Source organism: Protobothrops mucrosquamatus, unplaced genomic scaffold, assembly GCF_001527695.2.
Source record: "Protobothrops mucrosquamatus isolate PMUCROS unplaced genomic scaffold, P.Mucros_1.0 scaffold74, whole genome shotgun sequence".
Taxonomy (NCBI): Eukaryota; Metazoa; Chordata; class Lepidosauria; order Squamata; family Viperidae; genus Protobothrops; species Protobothrops mucrosquamatus.
Genome location: NW_015386451.1, coordinates 155960 through 177476, shown reverse-complemented (window position 1 = coordinate 177476; position 21517 = coordinate 155960). Strand labels below are relative to the sequence as shown.

The window sequence follows — 21517 nt, the reverse complement described above, 5'->3', positions numbered from 1 at the left end:
CGGCGGCTTCTGAGCTCCGCGCGGCTTAAGCCGGAGCGGGATCCGGGCGAAGAGCTGCCCTTTTTCTCCGTCCTCCCGGAAAGCCCCCCTTTCAGCAGAGCGTCGGGCAGGGGGCGAGCGGCCTGAGGAAGGCGCTTCCTGACCGGCGGCCGCTTCTCGCCCGACGCTGGAGCCTCGGCGGCCGCTCCGCGCCTCGCTGCGATCCGCGCAGGACGTCCGCCAGGGACGGCGCCGCCGGTACAGCCAGCCGGGCAGGGAGAAGGGCGGCGGCAGGAAGCACTTCCCCGCCGCCGGCAGTCAGAGGGGCGGGCGGAGGGGCGGGGCCGCCGCTGGGGGTCTTCGCGGGTCCCCGCCCTGGAAGGCGGGCGGCGGCAGCGGGGTCGCGGGAAGACCCGCCCGGGAGCCGCGGCCGGAGGGGGCTCCGGCTCGCCAATCCCAGGTTGGCGCAGCTGCCCCGCCCGCCCTTCTCCCCTCCGGCGCAGCCCCGCCTGCCTGGCCGCCCGGGAAGGGCGCCACAGACCCGCCGCCGCCGCCGCACCATGGCCGAGCCGGCCGCGCCGCCCGCCGTGCAGTGCCGCCTGCAGTACCTGGAGGACGCGGACCCCTTCTGCTGCGCCGCCTTCCCCGAGCCGCGCCGCCCGCCCGTCCTGCCCGTGGCCGAGGCGCTGCCGCTGGCCGCCCAGCTGCCCGCCTTCCTCCGCCTGCTGGGCGCGCCGCTGCGGGTGAGCGCCTCCGGGGTCGGCGGGAGCTCGGGGCGGGGGGGGGAGGTCGCCGCGCGGGAAGGCAGCCCGGGAGTTGCCGTTCGCAGACTTTCCCCGGCGCCCCCGCTGCCCCCGCGCAGCGCCTCCCGGTGCCCCGGGCCAAGCGCGCCCCCGACCCGAGCATGTCAAAGGGAGGCCAGCCGTGGAGCCCCGGCCTGGCTTGGGCGATGCCGGCCGCTCGGGAACTGAGCCGGGCCGTCGCCTTCCCCGCTCCGGCAGCGGCCCCGGGTGGCTGGGGCGGCGGGGCTGCTGCTATTCCGGGCGCGAACCTGCCGAGAGGCTCGGGTGACGCGCTGCCCCTTCGGCGTCTGTTGCTAAAAACAGCCGGGCCCAAACAGGAAAGGCGCTTCCGCCGCGGGGCCGGCCGAGCGGCTCTTATCGCAGCCCGCCGGCTGTTCAGCGCTGCCGGCTGCCGGAGGAAGAAACGTCGGGCCGCTGAGACGGGGACGGAGCCCCCCACGGCCTGCCCGAAGCTTCGGTGGAACGAGGGGAGGCTTGGGCGGCCCCGGCGGGCAGAGGAGCCCTGGCCAAAGGCAGCCTGAGCAACCGCTGCTTCTCTGGCCTCGCCAAACGCGCCGGATGGGGCTAATAATGCAGGCGGGAAATCTCCAGTATCCGACAGGGCTGTGGCACACACCTGTTGCATTTGCTTCTTTTAGTTTTCAACCACCTGTCAAAGGTGAACCTACACATAAGAAGAGCAGAGCAGGCAGGCTTGGTTAGCCAGTAAGCTACGCAGAGTTGGGCTGAGCTCCTTGTGGTCACACGGTCAACCATTCACCCTCTTTGGTTAAACTTGAGCCCTTCCGTTAATCTTGGATGCTGTCCATCTGACTTACTCACTGACATCCCTTCCAACTTTCCTCCAGCTTGCCAAGTGTAATTGTTTTCCTCCAAGTCCATCGTCCACTCCTATCCCATCTTCCACATGCGTGAGTTTTTTCATGCTTGGTCCTCTCACCTTGGAGAGCAGCCAGGGCATTTGATGGAGGACCAATGGCCTGCTTGCAGATCCCAGGTTGGTAGTAGCTGCCACAAAATGAGTAATTCGGAAGCATCATATTGTCTTCCATTTGGTCATTCTTAGTGCCCCAATTTCTTAGCTGGCTTTTGGAACTGGAAAGATCATTGCTTTAGTCTGATCTCAGTTGCATTCAGATACTTCGGTCGTTATTGAAACTTGGACAAAATATTTTATATAATCAAAATTGAATGTCTGTTCTTTTTTTTTTGCTTGACCTTGGAAGTCAGGCTGAATTGTCCCTTCTTCTTGATGTCCAGGGCTTTCCATCTCTGACTTTCCTTGTCTGCCATAGGATTTATTCTGAAAACTCTTTTCCTCTTTGGAAGTTTGAGGTTTCCCTCCTTTTAAGGAACTTTCCCCCCAGTTCCCCAGCTTTTCTTTCACGTAAGGCAGGCAAAGTAAGCCTACTCCTTTCATTGCTCTTCCCTTCTGATTGAGGTTCTTCACCAGTTGGGTGACTTGCTGACTCCTCTCCTGTTTGCTTACTTGATGCCAGGCTTCACCTGGTGCAGCCCTGTCTGAGTGGGCTGCCCTTCCCTCTCCCGATCCGCACAGGATCCATTTTGCCCCCTTTGGCCTTTTTTTTGTGGCCAGACCAGCAGGTTCCTGGGGGCCACAGAGGCTTTGGGGGCTCCAGTAAGAACTGGGGGCAGACCCACCCTCCAGGTCTCTGGAGCCCTGTCTGAGCTGGGGGCTTCTCCCTGAGTCTGGAAGGGTGCCAGCAAACTCCCGCCTTCCTACTTGCAGGCCCCCATTTTTTTTTCTTCAGTGCTGGGAGGAATTTCTCCTTCAAATCCTAGGGATGCTTTTCTGAAATGTAAAGGGGGTGAGCAGGAGGGAAGCAGGAGGGAGCCTGGGTGGACCTGGGTGGGGGCTGAGATGTGGTCTCCCAGCTCCACCTGGATGGGCAGGAGGCTCTCACCCACCTAGAGGGCATCTGATGGCCCGGGGTTGGTCCTGCGCCTGAACAAGTGGAGCTGAGGGCAGGATACGGCCCTGCCTCCAGAGGAGCCAGGGTTAGATGCCGATGCAGACACTGCCTTTGCCCGTGCTGGGAAAGGGGCCGGAAGGAATCCCAGAGCAGACGCTACATGCTTGGCTAACTTCCGGAAGTGCCTCTTTTGCAGCTGGAGGACTGCGCCTTGCAAGTGCTGCCTTCTGGACACTACTTGGACCTGGAACTTTCACTGCTGGAGCAGAAGGATGAGCTGGAAGTCTTCTACGAAGACATCAGGTGAATCCCTGCTGAGGATTTTGCCACCTTTTCCATGTGCAAACTTCCCTCCCCTGCGCCTCATGCCAGCGTATCTGGCGGTTTTAATCTGGAAGGACAAGTGCTCCCAATTTGGGAGTGTCAGAAGTTGTACTCGATGTGTGTGAGGCATCCAGGAGGATCCAAATCATGAGCAGCTCATGAGCAGGCTGGGTTCATCGTGCGCGGTGCCACAGCTGCAGCTCCTTTTTCCTCACAGGCCCCAGTTGCTGGCTGCAGGGGAAGACTGGCATTTGCCTGCCACCCTTCTATTTTTAGTTTGGTGGCTTATTGATCAAATTTTTAAACTGCCCATCTTCCTCACAGAGGGACTCTGGGTAATGCACAAATAAAATATTAAAATATAAGAACAGTGTTTAAAAATTTAAGAGGAGGCAAGAATGAATTAAAAATCATGTTAAAATTAATTAAAAGGAGGGAAAGGCTTTTCAGTGGGCTAGCCAGCCTCATGGCTGTGTGCTCCCCTGGGCTCCAGGCTGCAGAGCCACGTTTTCTTTCAAGGGGAGGGGGTGCTGCCTCACCTCTGGGGGGGAGGATATCCCACCCGGTGGGGGCAAATGGCCGAGAGGTCCCTCTTCCTGAACCCCCAGTCCGAATCCTTTGGCTGACGGGGTCTGCAACATGCCTCCCCTGCCTGATCAGCTGAGATGTGCCGATGGGATGGGATGTAGCCGGTTCCATAGGTAGCCTGGCCCCAGACCGTCTGGGGCTTTATAGGTCACACCCAAAGCCTTGAATTGGATCCGGATGCACACAGCTGGTGCAGCAGAGGAGTTCCATGCCATGTTTTCTGGATGCTGCCTTTTATTTCGGCAGATGGCAGGCACTGCGGGGGAGGGGGGCGATCTTGAACCAGCCAGAGGTTCTTGGTCCTGACTGGGTCCCACTTGGTTTCCTCTTGTTGCAGCAAAGGGAGGCGGCCAATCCTGCTTCTGCGCACGCAGCTCTCGGTCCGAGTGCACGCCATCATCGGTGAGTCCTGCCTGGTCCTGGACTGTGGAAGGGCTGCTGGAGGGAGGGGCTTCCCAGGCCCTGGCAAGGGCAGCAGTTGCCCCACCTCTCAGCCGGGTTGGTGATCTCCATGGAAGTGTGAACTCTGGGACAGCTGCTGTATTTTCAAGGGGGAGCCCTGCAGAAATCAGCTGAAGACAAGCTGGGTCTCCTGGCTGGGGAAATGCTGGACTCACAGCTGACTCTTTGGAGGGAGGGACCCCATGATCAGGCCGCAAGGAGAAGAGCTGGGGTCTTCCCCCCCCCGGTACCCCTGGCCAGGGATCCCTGTGACTGTGGCACGGGCTCTCTGAGATGTTGGGGCTGCTTGGGTGTATGAGCGAGATGAGCCCCATTCCCGAGGCTGACCCATCTGTCTTCCCCAGAGAAGCTGTACCGTTCCAAGGGTCCGGAGCTGAGGCGTTCCCTCTTCTCCCTCAAGCAGCTTTTCCAGGTGAGGCTCTGCGGCCGGCCTCCCTGCCTGCTCCTCTCCCAGAGGCTGGCTGGGCCCTTGGCCGGGGATGCCAAGGGACGGACGGGGCAGCCCAGCCCAGTGGAGGGAGTGCTTTTGGGGGGCTCGGTTTGCCCTGGCCTCAGGGGAGCCTTTCAGGCTCTGCGTTTCGGCTGCAGGATGACAAGGACCTGGTGCCCGAGTTTGTGAACTCCGAAGGGCTGACGTGTCTCGTCTCAGTGGGAGCAGAAGCTGACCAGAACTACCAGAACTACATCCTGCGGGGTGAGTCTGACTGAGCAGCTGGCCCAGGGGGTGGCCAGGCCAGGGAGGAGAGGGAGCGCTTCCCTGTGTGCCCCGGGCGTCCCTCCCCCTCTTTCCACCTCACTGCCTCCCATGCTCTTGGGGAGGGGCAGGATCCTGGCTAAATTGGGGAAAGGGGCTCAGAGGGCCCTAGGAGAGAGGAGGGGGTGCCCCTGCAGTTCTCTTTCACCAATGTCTCTCTCGGGTGCCCCCTGGTGGAGAATGAGTGAACAACCAGCCACTTGGGAGGGGGGAAGAGCCTCAGTCTGGTGGGGGGGACGCTCTGCTTTTTCTGCGTCCCGTTCTGTGAAAGGCTGCTGCCGTTTTCAATGCCTCCATGGCATGTGGCCCCTCCTGCTCTCCACCACACCCTTTTTTGGGTGCAGCAACAAAGCGCGGAAGAGCCAAGGTAGACTTTAGGTGCCTGGTTGCGCAGAAGGGAGGACCACCCAATCAATTCTCCCCCCCCCCGCAGTGGTTCCCCTCCTCCCCGCCAAGCTGGGGTAGTCATCTCTATGCATTTGCAGAAATCAGGGCTGCACTCCGTGGCCAGTGAGGGGCTCAGCCCCACGTGGAGTCGCTGCCTCGCAGAGCCGAAGCCCCCGAGGTTTTCACCTTTGCTTTGAGAATTAGCCTTTTTTGGGTTTTCCAAAGGAGGGGTCCGGGCCGCATGTTCTGCAGAAGTCCTCCCCCCAGCAGGGGATGCACAGCAGTTGAGCAGCCTGGTCCAGCCCCTCCTCCCCCAAGTACTGCTGGAGCCCCCAAGGGGCCACTCTTCTTCCTTCCTTGCAGCTCTCAGCCAGATCATGCTTTTTGTGGATGGAATGATGGGGGTGATCCAGCACCCAGAGACCGTGAGGTGGCTCTACACCCTGACGGGCAGCCTGGTGAGTGAATATCCTCCCTGCCGGCAGAGGACATTCGGGATGCCCTTATCCATCTCATTAATGCCCTTGCTTACTACTGGGTTCAAATCCTCCGTGTTCTCTCGGATCTCCTCATGTGGTCCCCTCCGCTGTAGCTCTGAGAGGTGAACTGGGCAGAGAGAGAATGGCGGCAGAGCTCGTCCTCCTCCTCCTCCTCTCTGCTGTCTGAGTGGCTGGAAAGCCAGAGTCGCACTTCCACTGCTGTGACCGGGCTTAGCGAGGGTGGGCAGGCCCTTCAGCTGGCAGGGGACCTTTCCTGTGAAAGGACATTGGGGAGCAAGGACATCTCCTCCACATCTTACCTCCACCAAGGGCATCCCTGGCCTGGGTGGTCCTCAGGATCATGCAGACTTTGGGCCTTGAGAGCCTCCAGACAGAATCCCAAGTCAGAGAGGGCAGTCCGTAGAAGAGGGCCTCCTTCTGGAAAGGGGTCAGAAGAAGACATCGGGGAAAGGTCTCTTCACCTGCTGGAAGCAGTGGGCATTTATCCCTCCTGCTCACCCCAGGAATGGGCGCGGTTGGCATGCTTGAAGGTTCCCCTACAAGAGAAGGCCGGCTCTCTCGGCACACGCAGTTTCCCTCTCCTTCCTGTAGTACCGCCTTGTGGTGAAGACGGCCCTGAAGTTGCTCCTGGTCTTTGTGGAGTTCACGGAGTCCAATGCCCAACTGCTGATCCAGACTGTGGTGACTGTGGAGCAGGGCAGAGGTGAGCCCAGAGCCCAACTGCAGGTGGCCGAGTTGAGTAGAGCCTGGTGCCTCCTGGTTGCTCCTTGGAAAGAGTGCCACCTTCTATTCTCATCAAGCAAGCCATTTTTGGTGGCCTCCAAGGACCGGGAGGTGCAGGCCGTCCTTCTGTGGGAGAAAGAAGAGGGGCCCTTGCATGTGTCTCTTGGAACTGGAGAAGTTCTGCCTAAGCGGTGACGAAAGCACACAGCCATCTTCTGCCAGTCCCTCTGTTCCTTACTTGCTGCCTTTCAGGGGGGTTTCCGTGGTCTCGCCTTGTGGCCATCCTGGAGCAGAAGAGCGGGGCTGATATTGAGCTCCAGGTGTTTGCAATGACGCTCATCAACAAGGTGAGGGCGGGCAGAGCGGGCAGGTAGAGCCTTCCGGGGTGGGCGGCTGTGCCCGGCTAATGGTTGTGTCCTGTTGGGGCTTGCAGACATTGGCTGCCCTCCCTGACCAGGACTCCTTCTACGACGTGACAGATTGTCTGGAGCAGCAGGGCATGGAGCAGCTCATCCAGGCGCACCTGGCCAGCAAGGGCACGGACCCGGACCTGAGGCAGCAACTCGCCCTCTATGAGGTGGGGGCCCACGGAGGGAGGCCCTTGGCAAGAGTCACCCCACCGCCTGCCTGCGCCTGCTTGCCTGCTGACCTGCTCTCTGATCCACAGAATGCCCTGAAGGAGGAGGATGAGCCGGAAGAGCCTCTGCCGGGCACCCGTGCCAAGGAGCGGCGGAGAGGGGACGAGGGCCGGCAAGGGGCCCGGCGCTCTTTCCTCGCTGCTGAGGCCCAGGAGGAGAACAAAGGCGTTCCTGCTGCTGCAGACACCTTTCCCAACCCTCAGGAGACTCTGGACCTGGAGGGAGGCAGCTGTGAGCAGCTGTGAGTTGGGCGTGGGGCATGGGTGGGGGGGGTCCACTCCATCTGTTTGGGCCACTGGACTCCCCTCCTGCATGTCCTCCCAAAACTGCCAGGCTGGCCGGTGGAGCCACCAATTTGTCTCTCGTAGGGGCCAGAAAGCCCCCGCTGAACCCCCCCCCCCGGCAAGTGACCAATCAGTTGCAGCTCTCCCCTCTCCCTTCCAGGCCCAGCCCGAAGGGTCCCTACGGCAGTGCTTCCTGCATGCAGCTCTCTGTGCCGCTGGCCCCCGTGGAAGGACCGCAGCTGGCTGGCCTGGGCGAGAGGAGCGTTTTCAAGTAGGTCCCGGCTGGGTGGCCAAGAGGACTGTGGAGGAAGCCTCTGTGCGTTGGGGAGGGGGGAGGTTTGCTCGGAGCTGCCTTCCTGGGTGTTTCCTGGGCAGAGACCCATCTCTGCCATTAGCCCTGGAGTTTTCCTTGTCAGCAGATGGATGGTTCAGGGTGCCTCTCTCTGTGTGTGTGGGGGGGGGATGCACTGAGCCCCTCTCCCTAAGCTCGCTGTTCTCAAGCAGATGGTGCTGTGGCAGCCTTGGCCTCCAGCTGCAGGTTGGTGGCACAGCCCCGGGCAGGAGAGGCTCAGCTCTTGCAGCTGGCAGAGTAGGGCCACCGCTGGCTCATCTGATGAGGCACCCAGTGCCCCCACAAACCCTTTCTGGTACTGGGGGGAGGAGAGGGTCCCCCCCTTGCCAGGACCCTGGACAGGGGAGAAGGCCCCGAGGGCTGGGGAGGATGGCGTGTGATGCACAGAGGCGGCCCCAGCGTCGGCCGCCCCCTTCCCAGCCACTGCACTGCGTCTTTCAGGCTGCCCCCCTCTTCTCCGGGCAGGCAGCGCCAGAGGCTGTGCCCGCAGGACCTGCAGGGTGGGTTGAGGAGCAGGTGGCAGGTGGGTCTGCTCTCTTTCTAGCTGCTCTGAGCTTCTCAGCTTTCTTGCTCTCTCCAGCGCCTGCCGGCTTAAATGCTATTTCCTCTTCCAGACTTCATGAAACTGCCTCTGCTTGGTAAGTGATGGCCTGTGTGTGGTGTGCAGTGGTGTAAGTCAGTGAGGGCTTGCGTGTCATGGCTGCCTCTGCTTGGTAAGCAATGGCCTGGGTGTGGTGGGTGGGTGGCGGCGTTGGGCCGCTCTCCCTGCCAGCAGTGCCAGTTTCTTGGCAGGAAATTCCCTGGTTGAGCTTTGGGGGATGCTTGTCGCTCAGCTGCCCCCTCGGGCTGCCAGGAGCCCGAGACAGCTGCTTGGCAGGGCTGGCATCCTAGGGCCATCAGCTTCCATTCCTCAGGTGGGAAGGGGTTCCCCGTGCCCCATCCATGCCACAAGGGGGTACCTCTGCTTTTATCTGGGGAGACGTCCATTCCCGCTTTGGGTCACCTTTGTTGCAGAAACCACGTGGTCTGGTACCTTGGCCTGACGGCCATTGGGACTGCAATTCTTTCCAGAAAGCGCTCCTGCATGTCTCTCTTGCCTTCAGGCCTGGCTTGGCCGAGCTTATGGCACGGTGTGGAGGGGCTCTCGGCCCACTGCCATTAACTCCCTTTTTCTCCCAGGCGAGAGGAAGCCCCCCCGGTATGTGGGGACAAGCCCATTCTGAGGCACTTTGAGTAAGTACAGAGTGGCGTGGGCAGCCTGGCCAGGCTGAGGATCCGGATGGAGCTGGACCTTGCCTGCCGAGCCTTCCTTGATCCCGGATCCTGGAAGAAGGGCTTGGCTGGGATCCGTTTCCAGCTCACATTTTGTTAACATTGCCACTTGCTTGTCTGAGCCCCCCCACACACACACACACACCTGGGTGCAGCTGAAAGGCTCCCCTCTCTGTGTAGGCAGAAATAGCCCCCTGGGAGACCTGGGCAGTCTCTGCTGTTTTCCTTGAAGCCGGACTCAGGCTTCCTTCCAGGTGGCAGCAAGAGCTTTAAGCCAAGACCGCTTGGCCTGTGGCCTCGTGCGGAGGGCTCTGCAAATAGGCCGCTGACTGGCCGCATGGGAGGTCGCTGGTCATCCAGTGCTTACTTAGGCAGGACGGCCTGCTAAGTCACAGACGTGTATAAAATGGAAAGCTTTGCTCTGATTCTGAAACCCACCGTTGCACTTTGTTCAGGAGTGGTTCTTGGAGTGCTCTTTCAAAGCTCCTCCTCTCCCCCTGTGCCTGGCCTGCACATGGGCCCTTGGCCCAGCATCTTCCCTCCTGTCTCAAGTCCTGCCCACCTGCACACCCCTCAACAATCTGGTAAATGCCCCTTGCCTCTTATTTTTTTAAAAAAACACCTGAAAAATAGTGCCTTAACAAACCGGGATTGAAACTCATGTTTAAAGTGAAAGAAAGCAGTCGATCCCTTTTCAATCCCTTTCTTGCACACCTTTTCATGAAACTCGGTTAAAGAAAACTGGGAGTATTTTGCTTTGGTGCACTTAGTTGCCCCCACCCAGAGTCCCGGGCGGTCGCCGTCCCTGGGTTTAGCCTCCTCTAAGTCCTGAGCCAGAAGGTGGGCTCAGCTTCAGGTGATTCTTTTTCTGGATTTCAGTGGAGTTGGGAATCCAAGACTAAAATAAATTCCCTGCCCCTAAGCCATGGGGTATAAGCAGTGGTTTTTCCAAGTTCATGCAATGGTGGTGATATTAAAACACCTGGCTTTTTGTGTTGTGCACACGTTGATTGTTCATAGAGCAAACCGGGGGCGTGGGGATCAGTCTCTGGAATGAGATGCACCTGTTTAATGTACGGCTCGGTGCTCCCCTAGGCCGTGTCTTCAGGGGAGAGACCGAGGTGGGTGAGGCCTAGCACAGGCCGACTGGGCCTCTGGCTCAGTTATGCATATTGTATGACTGATAAATAAGTAAACCGGGCATTTCTGGAGAAAGAGAAGTCAGCTGCTAGTTCTAGCTTATCTCGGGGGAAGGGAAGCAGCCCGGATCTCGTCTTCCAGTGGGTCTTGGGGATGTGAGGCTCCCATCTGGCTTAGCGATTCGTTATTCTGGTGCAAAGCTGTGAGGGGATGCAGGTGATGGAGAGATCTGGCTGGCACAGCAGGTGCGTTTCAGAACCAGAGCATGAAGAGGGGAGCCCTGAGTGAGGCTGCCAGGCAGCAGAGCAGGGCTGGGGGAACAGCCGTGTGCAAGCGGTCTTGCATGCGTGTAGCCACGGGCTCCGTCCCGGTACCTCTTCCCTTCGGGAATCCAGACCACGGAGGGCGCATGCTGGGTGGGGCTGAATGAGGAGCAGGTGGGCTTCGGGCATGGCTGCCCTGCGAAGGGCCAGGCCAGGTTTGTCGTGCCCAGAGGCCAGTCTGAGGTGACCAAGACGGACGCAGGTCAGAAGGCGAATGGCCTGAGGCGAGGGAGAAGCAGCTCCTGCCCAAACAGGGAGGTTGCTTGGCTTTGGCAGAGTTGGAGAAGAGAAGGGGTGCACTTGGGAGGGGGACCCTGCAGCTTCCTGCAGCTTTCCCTGCAGGAAAGACAAGAGGGTGGGTCTCTTGCTGTTCTCCGTCTCCCCATTGGTGCTGCGGCGGCATCCAGTGCGAGGCAGGTGCCGGCCTCTGCATCGCAAGAAAGAGGAAGGCCTTTGAGGAAGACCCCCTCTTCAGGGGACCCTTGCTCACCTCAGGCTGGGATGAAATGCGGAGAGCCTTTCTGAGCAGCCTGGCCAAGTGGCCTGCCCTCCAGCTGGTCTGTGGTGCTTTGTCCATTCTTTGTGCCTGGAGGCAGAGGGGCAAGGAGGGCCCGGGCGAGACTCCCTTCTCTCCTTCCCTGGCATTCCCCACTCATGGCCTTAGACCCAGAAGTTGTCAGACTGAGCCTCTCGGCAGAGCAGGACTTTCCAGACGTCTCTGATAGGTCATCCACGAGCATCTTTGAGGCCTGAAGCCCTGGTGAAAGAGAATTCAACCCTCGGGGCAGTTGGTTTGATCGGTCCTCTTTACAAAGGAAGGAAAGGCTGTCAGTCCCCAGGAGAGGACCAAGGGTAGGTGATGAGATCTGGGCAGGACAGGAAACCCAAAAATCAGCAGGAGCCACCCGATGGCCATGACTGCACCTGGGACTTGGTCCACGCACCTGGTGCACGTCAGGGCACCGTCCGTCGCCCACCCGTGTCTTCAAGTGGGACACTGGAGCAGACCAGCTTTGCGTCATCCTCTGGGTGCCTCCCCTTTGGGAGGACACTCAACTGTCCTTGTATAAGGGCGAGCAGGACATCTGGATTCCCTAAGACAGAAATTATATCCGAAACATCTGTCAGATCCTTGATACTCTTTTCTGTGTCTTAGCTTACAGCTTAATTGTTACTGGTAACCTTTATGGGTAATGTTTATTGTATTAAGGCCAGCTGAGTTCTTCTATGTGTTTTCATATCATAAAGTTGGAAGGGACAACAAAGGTTATCTAGTCCAGTCCCCTGCTGAATGCAAGATACACTGCAGCATCTCTGACAGGTGACCATTTTCCGTTCATTTGAAAACAAATATCCCAGGAGAGCCCACCATATCATGTAGCCGTCTGTTCCACTGCTGGACAACTTGTGGATTCAGGAAGTTCTCCTGATGTCCAGGATGGACCTCATTCCTCGCAACTTTCATGAGCTTGTCATTATCTTTATGCCCATAACTGGACATAGGACTTCCTGAAATCTAGATATAGCATTCCTGATCACAATCCCTAGTTGGCATTTGCTTTTTTCCACAGCTACAAGGTGCTGCTAGCCTCTGTTTAACTTGGGATCACCAAAGACATTCGGACCCCTTTTACCTGTACTCCTCTCAAGACAGGTGTCCCCCATCCTGGTCTTGTGCCTTACGTTTCTCCTCCCCAGACGGAGAATTTTAAATTTTTCCCATTCCATCCTATCAACGTCACCACTACTCAAGCCTGTCCGGATCCTTTTGAACCTTTAAACAGCGCTCTCCTCTACAGGAGGGTTACCTGCTTTGTACCCTGTGCAGACCTTGAGGTCTCCTTGATTCTCTCATCCAGGTCACTGATAACCAGAGCCCTTTGATGCGCTGGGTAAGGATTCCTTCCCAGCAGAGGCCATGAATGAAGGCTTTTTTGATGCTGTGGCGTAACTTCAGGAGTCACAGACTTGCTTTAAACCTGTGTTGGTCTAAGTGGCTGCAAGAGGGAAATTCCTCTGCCTTGGGGGATGGCTTGGCCTTGGCTTGGCCTTTAAGTTCCAACCCCCCAAATAGCCATCTCTTGAAAAAACAGAGGAGTCTCGCTCCTCCAAACAGCCCTGTATGCGGCATCTGCCTTTGGAGGGTGTTCTTGGGTCCGTGCAGGCGTTGCACATTTTTGCGGAAAGTCGGAGGGGCTGGCAGGGTTGGCCGGTCCTCTCTTGCTCGCTGTCTGCATATGTGACTGGCAGGAGAGCTCATGACTGGCACCGTCTGCTGGACACAATGGTGACGGCGTCCCCAGTGCAGTGGTGTGGAGTTTCCCCTTCTCTTGCAGAGCCCGCTTTCTAGAAAACTTGGTTGCCTCCCAGAAAGAGAAGATCAGCGCCATCAGCCGTGGGCGAGCAGAAGTTCTTGGTGAAGCTGTTTCCAGCACTGAGCAAGCGGCCCCAGGTAGCGTAGCGGGTGCGGGAAGAGCTTGTCCTTTCTTGGTTCTGTTCTCTTCTGCGTGGCCTTTCCCCCTCTAAGTGCCCCTTTCTGCTGTAGGAAGGTGGAGTGAAGGACAAGATGGAGACACCAAATGGAAAGAGCCCAGCTCAGAGCCTGGTTTGGATCATGAGGCGGGCAGGGAGAGCGCGTCCTCCAAGGATGCCTCTCTAAGCCACCCCTTCAACACCTCCTGCGCCGTGGGCCCAGACCCAGAATGTGCCCCCTGTGGCATCAGTGGGGCTCTCGAGAGCAGCAGTGCTTCTGCGAAGAGAAAACTTATGCTTGACATGCTGTTCACTAATAAGAGCCCACCAGGCATGGAGAGGACGTTGCTCTTTGCGAGAGATCCAGGCACGGAAGAGAAGGGGAAGATGCTGCACCAGGAAGAGGAGGGCCAGGAGAGGATGGGGCAACAGACTGACTCTCAGGCCCTCCCCTTGCAAAGCCAGTTCAGTGTGGAAGCTGAAACCAGCCTGAAGAGTCTGGATAGGACCCAAGCGATGGGGGGTCCACCGGGGCCTCGTGCTCAACCTCTGAAGATCCAGGATCTTGACTTTTCAGACCTGTGTGAGGAGGAGGATTTTGGTGTACAAGAAGCAAAGGTGGCCGAGACAGCCTTGCCCCTCATGGCTTTGGGAGCCGGTGAGGGCCTGGCTCCTCCCCTGATTCCTGGTTGTGCTCCACCTCCTCCGGCTCCTCCTCCCCCAACTGGCATACCTGGTCCCCCCCCTCCCCCCCCATTCAGCAGCCCCTTTCCTGGGGGAAAAGCCAGCTCCCCTGCCAAGAAAAAGAAGACCCTCAAGCTCTTCTGGAGGGAGCTGAAAGACATAGATGGCCCTGCCAGGGAAACTCGGTTTGGGCAGGCTACTCTGTGGGCCTCCCTGGAGAAGGTCGAGGTTGACTCTGCCAAGCTGGAACATCTCTTTGAGTCCCGGGCAAAGGAGGTTCCGAGTTCCAAGGTAAGTTGCGGTATGAGGCTGCAGCTTGGCGTATCAATGCTCTTCTCTGGCTGGAAGAAAACATAGAACGTAGAATAACAGAGTTGGAAGGGATCTTGGAGGTCTTCCAGTCCAACCCCCTGCTAGTTAATTGTTCTCACTGTCAGAAACCTCTCCCTAGTTCTAGGTTGGATTTCTCCTTGATAATTTTCCATTCATTGCTTGTTTTGCCTCCTGGTGCTTTGGAAAATAGGTTGACTCCCCCGCTTCTCTGTGACGGTCCCTCAAATATTGGAAGACTGTACCATGTTGCCCCAGTATTTCTTTTGTTAGACTAGACCTATCTTGCTGGATAGTGCCCAATGCTCAAGTGTATCAAGAACCTTCTAGATCTTGAGCCTATCTTCTAAAATGTTGGCTATTCCCCCTAGCTTGGTGTCATCTGCAAATTGGGTGAGTTCCCCTTCTCTCCCCCTAATCTAGATCATTTATGGAAATGTTGAAGAGTACTGGGGCTAAGGCAGAACCTTGAGAACAGCAGCTGTCCTGAGATCACTTTCTGGCTTGGCGTTGTGGGCTGCTCCTTATCTTCAACCTCTCCTATGACCGTGCCATTGGTTCAAAACATAAGAGCAAAAGAAACTGCTCTGCCCCCCCCCCATCCCTGCCCAGCACAGCAGCTTCCCACCAGCCCTTGGGATCACGGCCCAGGGGGGTTCTGGGTAGAGATGCTTGCAGATCTTTTGGCTACTGTGCTTTTGAGCTGTAGGTGGACCAGGCCTCTTCTGGTGCAGCTGGTCCTTGTTTGGGTCAGGCCACGGAAAGGTTTCTTTCTCTTGCTCTGGGCATTTGAGCATAAATGGTGGGGTGGATAAAGGAGTAGAGCAGCTGCAGCAGAGGGTGACTTATGCCTCAGCCTGGCAGATGCTTCCCTTTGAGACTTCAGGGCCTTCCTTTTCCTGGGCTCAGTGCAGCTCTGCATCCTTAGGAGCCTCCAAATTTCTTGGCTTATAATGGTGGAGTTTACAAAATGTTATCTGGGTTCTCTTTCTTATCAAAACAAATACGGGCAAAGACGCCCCTGGATCCTGTGTTTAATCTGTTCCAATGCTGCTGTTCCCCTTTCAGAAAGCTGTGGACGGAAGGAAGCTGGTTTTGGTCCTGGATCCCAAGAGGAGCAATGCCATCAATATTGGCTTGACGGTGTTGCCTCCCATCCATGTCATCAAGACGGCCATTCTCAGCTTTGATGAGTTTGCAATCAATAAGGAAGGGATTGAGGTGAGAAGGGATTTCCTGGGGTACCTTTGGATGGGTGTCCTCAGTGCTTCAGAAAGCTTTCTGTGCAGGAGAACATCAGGAGATTCTGAGGGATCTGAAGGAGGTTTTGACTAACCTTGTTCCCTCTGACTTTTTTTTTTAACCAGAAAATATTGACCATGGTTCCCACGGAGGAGGAGAAGCAGAAGATCCAGGAGGCCCAACTGGCAAACCCGAATCTCCCTCTGGGGTCAGCCGAGCAATTCCTGCTCACGCTCTCCTCCATTGCAGAGCTCCCGGCTCGCCTCCAGTTGTGGGCTTTCAAGCTGGACTACGAAGCCCTGGAGAAGGTACTTGTGCAGGGCATGGATTGACTAGGAGGAAAGGGGTGCACAGCTGGATTTCAGGGTGACTCTCCCTGTTAGCTTGCAAGAAGAATCTGCTGGTTAGCAAAGAAGGGCAAATCTGGGTGTCGTTTTGGCAACCGAGCATTCCTATTAATACAAGGCACATGTGGCACTGCTGTCTGCCATGATTGGTAGGCTTGGGGATGGGGGTGTCACTCCACGCCTTAAGTGTCTGGCCAGATGGCTCTCTTCTGAACTTTCTCTCTCCTTCCCTTTTCAGTGTTTCCCATTCTGTGAGGGTTTTGTTACCTTTTTATTTTATTGATCAAATTTATTTGCTGCCCATCCTGAGGTTCAGACAACTCTGAGCGGAACCTGCTTTGTTTTCTTCTCTTCAGGAAATTGTAGAGCCCCTCTTCGATCTGAAGCTGGGCATGGAGCAGCTAACCAAAAACCAGACCTTCAGGCGTATTCTGGCTACCCTTCTGGCCATGGGCAACCTCCTGAATGGCTCCCAGGTGAAGCACGACATGGCTGCCTTTTAGGAGAGTCTCGTGCCTGGTGTCAGATCTGCCCCAGTCTGGTCTCCTAGCAAAGTAAAGCTCTCTTGCCCATTTGTTCCCCCTCCGTTCCCTGATTGATGGCAGAACGCCAGCAAGATGCCGCCAAGCCGAAGGTGGTGGATGGGACACTTGGCCCTGCCCAAGGCCAAGGCGTTCGATCAGAATGTATCTGGAGATGACCAAAGCAAGCTTTTACCTGCCTTCTTCCCTGTCTGTCCTAGTGAAGTCTCTGGGATTGGGGGCTGGTTTCCAAGATGGGACGTTAAGCCAAAGCCTGCCCATATGCCCCTCCTCTAGCCTGCTCCTGAGAGTCCTTTTGAAAGCCCTTTTAAGGCATCCCTGATCAAAATGGGATCATCTGAAGGCCACTCGAGGCAGAACGCCTGCTCTTTGTGGACTATTTCTGGACTGGCTTCCCTCCACCACAGGAGGAAAGAACCTCTTCTCTTCCTTGCACTTACAGAGTCGAGGGTTTGAGCTCAGCTACCTGGCCAAAGTGTCAGAGGTAAAAGACACCGTCCACCGGCAAAGCCTCCTGCACCACCTGTGCCACTTTGTGGCAGTGGAGTTCCCAGCCACCACAGACCTCTACTCAGAGATTGCTGCCCTCACTCGCTGTGCCAAGGTGAAGGGCTTTTCTTCCCCTCATTCTGCACCTGGGAGGCTGAGTTTGGGTGCTGAGGTCCCACTCAAATCCCACAGGGGCAGCACATCTACAGTGCTCATCTTGTCTCCTCAGGTGGATTTTGGGGAGCTGGCAGAAAGTGTCCTGCAGCTGGAACGGCGATGCAAGGCCTCTTGGGAGCACCTGAAGGCCATTGCAAGACACGATTGCAAGCCAGCACTCAAGAACAAGCTGCTGGATTTTCTACAGGCCAGCACAGAGAAGATTGGCCTCCTTAAGATCATCCACCGGCGGGTGTTGAACAGGTCTGTGTCTCTAGATAGTCTGACTGCTGGTGGCCGAGTAAGCTCGTTAAGAGGGGCCTGTATTGTGTGTATGGCTACAAAGAGAGCAGTTTCCCACAAGAGAATGGCAATGGGCCACTGAGAGATCACAGGTGGCCAAAAGAAGGCTGAGCTTCTTTTAAGCAGAACTGACCCTTGGATTGGCCACTTCACAGCAAGATGACAGCACTGGGTGGGGGCCTTCAATTCCAGCTGTGTCCCCGAGGCATTAAGGGCATGGACGACCAGGCCAGAGGGAATGAAGAAGCTGAGGGCAAAGCTCCTCACAGTCTGCTTTCCCCCCATTTGCGGCCTGGACCGTGTGGAAGGCCGCAGACCATTTCCTGTTCTGGGAGATTATCCCAAAGGTGCTTTTTTCAAGAGGCAGCTCAACTTTCTTGTTTTTCTTTTGAAGACATTTCGCTTCTCATCCAAGAAGCTTCTTCAGCTTTGACTGGACGGTAGGTTATGGAAGGATTTATACTCCTTGCAGACAGCCGGTCATTTGCCTTCTGTTAGAGAGTCATTGAGGTCATCTGGAGGTTTATCTGTGTCCTCAGGGTCACCCGAGTAGTGCAAATGGGTGTGTAGCCTTCTTGGAATTGTTGAAAGGACTGTGTTGTAGATTGGAGATAGATGATGTCATATCTCTCCCTCTCTGTTGAGAGGGGGTGGTTCAGTCTTGACCTAGATGGCCTCTTTGACCCCTCTTTCAAAGCAGAGGTCCTCTCTGTCCAAAATGTGGACTTTGTTGTCTTCGAAAGAACGGCCTTTGTCTTTTAAATGCAGGTGGACTGCTGAACCTTGTCCTGATGGGTTTGTTCTCCTATGTTGTGCCCTGTGTTTGTGAAATGGTTGTTTTGTTTCCCCAATGTACAGATCTGTACATGGCTCACTGCATTGTATTGCATCTACCACATTGCTCAATTTTTGACTGGGTGTTTTGTCTGGGTGTTGTCCTTGGAGTGGACAAGCTTCTGCTTTAGTGTATCGTGGGTTTGAAATGTGCACGTATGTTGTGTTGGGTGAAAATCCTGAGTTTTTCCGATATTCCTGCAACTTATGGAATGACTAAGTTGCTTTGTTTATTGTTTTCTTCTTTGTCTGTTATGGAGGTGCTCCTGCTGGGTCTTTTGGGGGGATACTTTGAGAGTGCCTGGGAGATACTCTGGGAGGTCTCGGAGATTCACTCTGGAAAAGGTTGGGTCTCCCGTGGAACTTCCAGACTGGAACATTTTGGGGGAAATGTATGCCCAAATCTTTCAGAAACAGGCGGTACAGTTTTGCACATCCCTGAGGTGAAATTATTCCACCCTTAAAGGCCTCCCATCCAGAAAACAGGCTCCCAAATGGCATTGCTAGAATTTGACCGAGTGGCTCAGTGTCTGGGTCCAAAGGAGAGTCTTGGAGTGCCTGCCTCGCCTGGTGCCCCCACAGGGATCTCCCCACCCTTGGTGGATCTTGCAGCAGCTGGATAGATTCGGATCAGGGCTATGTCTGGATGGAAGCTGGGGCGCCCCCAGAAGAAGGCCGGGGGAAGGCAAGGACATTGCCCCGAGGGCTGCATGGGGCCAGCAGAAGCGGGTGGCCTTATCAAGACAGTCACGCTGCTTGCTTTGCCTTCTCAGGTGCTCAATTGGGACAAACTGCTGTCACCCCTCTCCCCCCCCCCCGCTTTCCTTGGTGCATTTGTTCAATTTGGTCGTTTGCTTATTTGCAGTAATTGCTCTTTTAATGTTAAGCTGCTAAATATCTAATTTAAAAAAGACCTTTATTATGCTTGAAAGCTGAAAAATGAGATGGGGATTTACTCTCTAGAATGGTGAGGGATTATTGTCCCTGGAGGGATTATTGCCCAAGAGCTGCAGTCTTCCTCTCTGAGGGGGGGGGCAGCATTTTTGCTTTTCTGCTGATCCATGCATCCTTCAGCCCCCTCTGAAGTGACCCCTCCAGAGGAGGCTGAAGGACGCATGGAGCAGCAGGAAAAAAAATGCTGCCCCCCCCCCTCAGAGAGGAAGACTAGTCTGGGTTCAGCATCATTCAATCTTTTCGGGGTTCCCAGAGGTCCATCCCAGGGAAGAGGATAGGTGGACATACCTGAGCAGTGCCAGCTGCAGTTTGCCTTGGAGGCCCCAGGCCTGTCTCTGCGGCAGTCCCACCTCCGACTCACGGATGCTCTCTCTCTCTCTCTCTCTCTCTCTCTCTCAAGGTTCCACTCCTTTCTCCTGTTCCTGGGCTACGATGCACACTCGGCACAGAACATGAGGGTTACCAGCTTCTGCCGGCTTCTGCGGGAGTTTGCCCTGGAGTACCATACCTGCCGAGAGCGTGTCCTGCAGCAGCAGAAGAAGCGGGCAGCCTGTCGGGAGAGGAACAAGACACGGGGCAGGATGATTACTGAGGTGAGCCATCCAAGGTTGCTCAAAAAGTTTTGAGTCTACGTAAAAAGAGGGCTACACAAAAAGAGGCGATCCCTGTATCCTCTCCCCTCCTGGTCCTCTGGGCTGGCCTTACAGTTGCCATAACAGAGGGAAGAGGAAGAACCACCACGAGGACATGGGGCTTGCTTCCTTTGCACTCCCTTGGACATCTTCTCTCTTTGCAGATGGAGAAGTTTGCTGTGGCTGGCAAGACCGAAGATGACTCAGCTCCTCCTGCTGTGTTGTCAGCCAGCCCGGAGCAAAAGGAAGAAGCCAGCCATAAAGACTTGACCAGCTTGCTTGTCTCCCCAGCAGAAGGCCCTGGCCACCGCTCTCGCGCCAGCAGAGGTAGGAACTAGCGCCTGGCACAGGATTCGGCCTCGGCATCCTCCTCAGCAGGGCTCCCTTTCCTGGGCTCTCTGGCAGCTGATAGCAATCTCTCCCCCACACACACACTTTCCCCTTCCAGCTCCTTCCAGGTCCTTCTGGATGCCTCCGGTTTCTCTCTCTCTCTCTCTCTCTGTAGCTCCCAGCATTGCTAAGGGCTCCCCTGTATTCACCTCCTGCCCTCCATCTCTTGTGGAGGTCTAATCCAGATAGATCTCAAGTCCTGTTAGCTGAATTATTAAGCGCTCAGTGCGCTGACCCTGGAGTGGCGAGAGGCGGTGGGGGCCAGGCCTTCCTGCAGAGGCGAATTGAATGGCGTGAAAGGGGACGATGCACAAGGCAGCCAGCTGTAGGTGCTGGCATTATTCGAGGGGAGAGAGCTGGTTCAACCCATCTCAACGCACACCTGCAGAAACATGTCAGCAACTCCCTCCACCCCTCAGGAGTTTTTCCATTTAGGTGCTGGGAAGCAGAGTCCCGCTGGTGGGTCCACCCTCCAGGAGGAGGCTGCTGGATCGCCTGAGGATGCTTCTGAGGAGATCATGAACCGCCTGGTCAAGTCTGTGACCCAGAGGTCTCCTGCACGCTCAGGCCCGGCGAAGGAGCGCCGGCGATCACGCGGGAACAGGAAGTCCTGTAAGTGTTGCCTGATCCGTCACTTTGGGGGAGTCACAAAGTGGCTTCTGTGCACTCCCCCTTGGAGGGGGCGATTGATGTGGAAAAGAGGAGTGGGAGGAAAGGTCTCCCTGCCCCCCCGTCCCCTCTCAAAGCAGGCCCCGCCAAGGCCACTCCAGTCCTGCTGCCAGAGAGGGCCTCTGCGTCTCCCTGACCCCCCCCCCTTTCTCCTTCCTTGCAGTGAGGCGGACCCTGAAGAGCGGCCTGAGTGAGGAGCTGGTGCAGGCCCTGGGCCTGGCACCCTCGGCCAGCGTGTCCGTGTGAGGAGCCCCCAAGGCCGTGCCGAGCGGGAAGAAGCAGGAGGGGGAACTGGAGAGGCTCTTCTCTTTGGGAGGCTGCCTCCCTTCACCAAGAGGGGTGGGGGGGGCAGATGCCCAGGCAGTCCCCTCCCCACTGGGCAGAGTCCTGTTTGGCCCCTTGTGCCTTGAGGAGCAGGCTTCGCTTGGCCAGTGTGTTGGCCTGTGTGCTTGTGTGGATGCTCCTGCCCAGGGCTGGGGAGCTGAAGCCTCTGTTTCAGGCGTCTCCCCAGGGGGTGGGGCTGTTCCCCTCCCCCCCCCAGCCCATGCCCTGCAATGGGAAGGGTAGGCCTAGTGGAGAGCAGGCCGGAGAGATGGCCTCTTGGCACTCCCTCCAAAGTCCCAGAAGGAGCGGCTCTCTCTGCCCGGCCCCTCTGCTGCTGCTGCTGCTGCTGCTGCCTCCGCCCAAGGGGGAGCCTCCGGGGGCTGCTTGGCCCTTCCTGGAGTTCAGTGTTAGAAATGAGAAGTAAAAGCTGTTCTTGCAAGTCTGGCAAAACAGTCGTGTTCCTCTTTTCCTGCTGTCTGTTACATCTTCAGTTGCTGTTCATTAAATGGTTTGAAAACTGAGCTGTGTGGAACTTCCTCCCCCCCCCCCGAATAGAAAGTGGCCATTGCCTAGCCCCGTCTTCTTGTCACCAGCATTTCTCTCCCCCCCCCCATCTGAGCACCTGCTTTGGGGCCCAGCAGCCCCTGAGAAGGACTCCAGAGAAGAAGAGGCTGCAAGAGCTTTGC

At 56.7% G+C, this 21517-nt stretch overlaps 1 protein-coding gene across 1 annotated transcript; it reads left to right on the top strand.

Annotated features, from left to right (window-relative positions):
* Positions 1-539: 539 nt before the first annotated feature.
* On the top strand, positions 540-20753 carry FHOD1 (formin homology 2 domain containing 1). The gene is made up of 22 exons (XM_029283388.1): positions 540-722; positions 2913-3019; positions 3966-4030; positions 4435-4502; positions 4679-4784; positions 5595-5689; positions 6323-6434; positions 6707-6801; positions 6888-7031; positions 7122-7333; positions 7537-7647; positions 12800-12915; positions 13009-13917; positions 15022-15170; positions 15317-15499; positions 15895-16014; positions 16523-16684; positions 16799-16989; positions 19217-19409; positions 19613-19775; positions 20274-20450; positions 20671-20753. The coding sequence occupies exons 1-22, from the start codon at positions 540-542 to the stop codon at positions 20751-20753; spliced, it is 3744 nt and encodes a 1247-aa protein (XP_029139221.1).
* Positions 20754-21517: the final 764 nt, after the last annotated feature.

Bases quoted from the DNA above. Each gene is read 5' to 3' on its own strand.
- FHOD1 (XM_029283388.1), top strand. From the start codon at position 540: ATGGCCGAGCCGGCCGCGCCGCCCGCCGTGCAGTGCCGCCTGCAGTAC. The intron at 5,690-6,322 runs GTGAGTGAATAT...TCCTTCCTGTAG, and splicing joins ACACCCTGACGGGCAGCCTG to TACCGCCTTGTGGTGAAGAC. The intron at 20,451-20,670 runs GTAAGTGTTGCC...CCTTCCTTGCAG, and splicing joins ACGCGGGAACAGGAAGTCCT to TGAGGCGGACCCTGAAGAGC.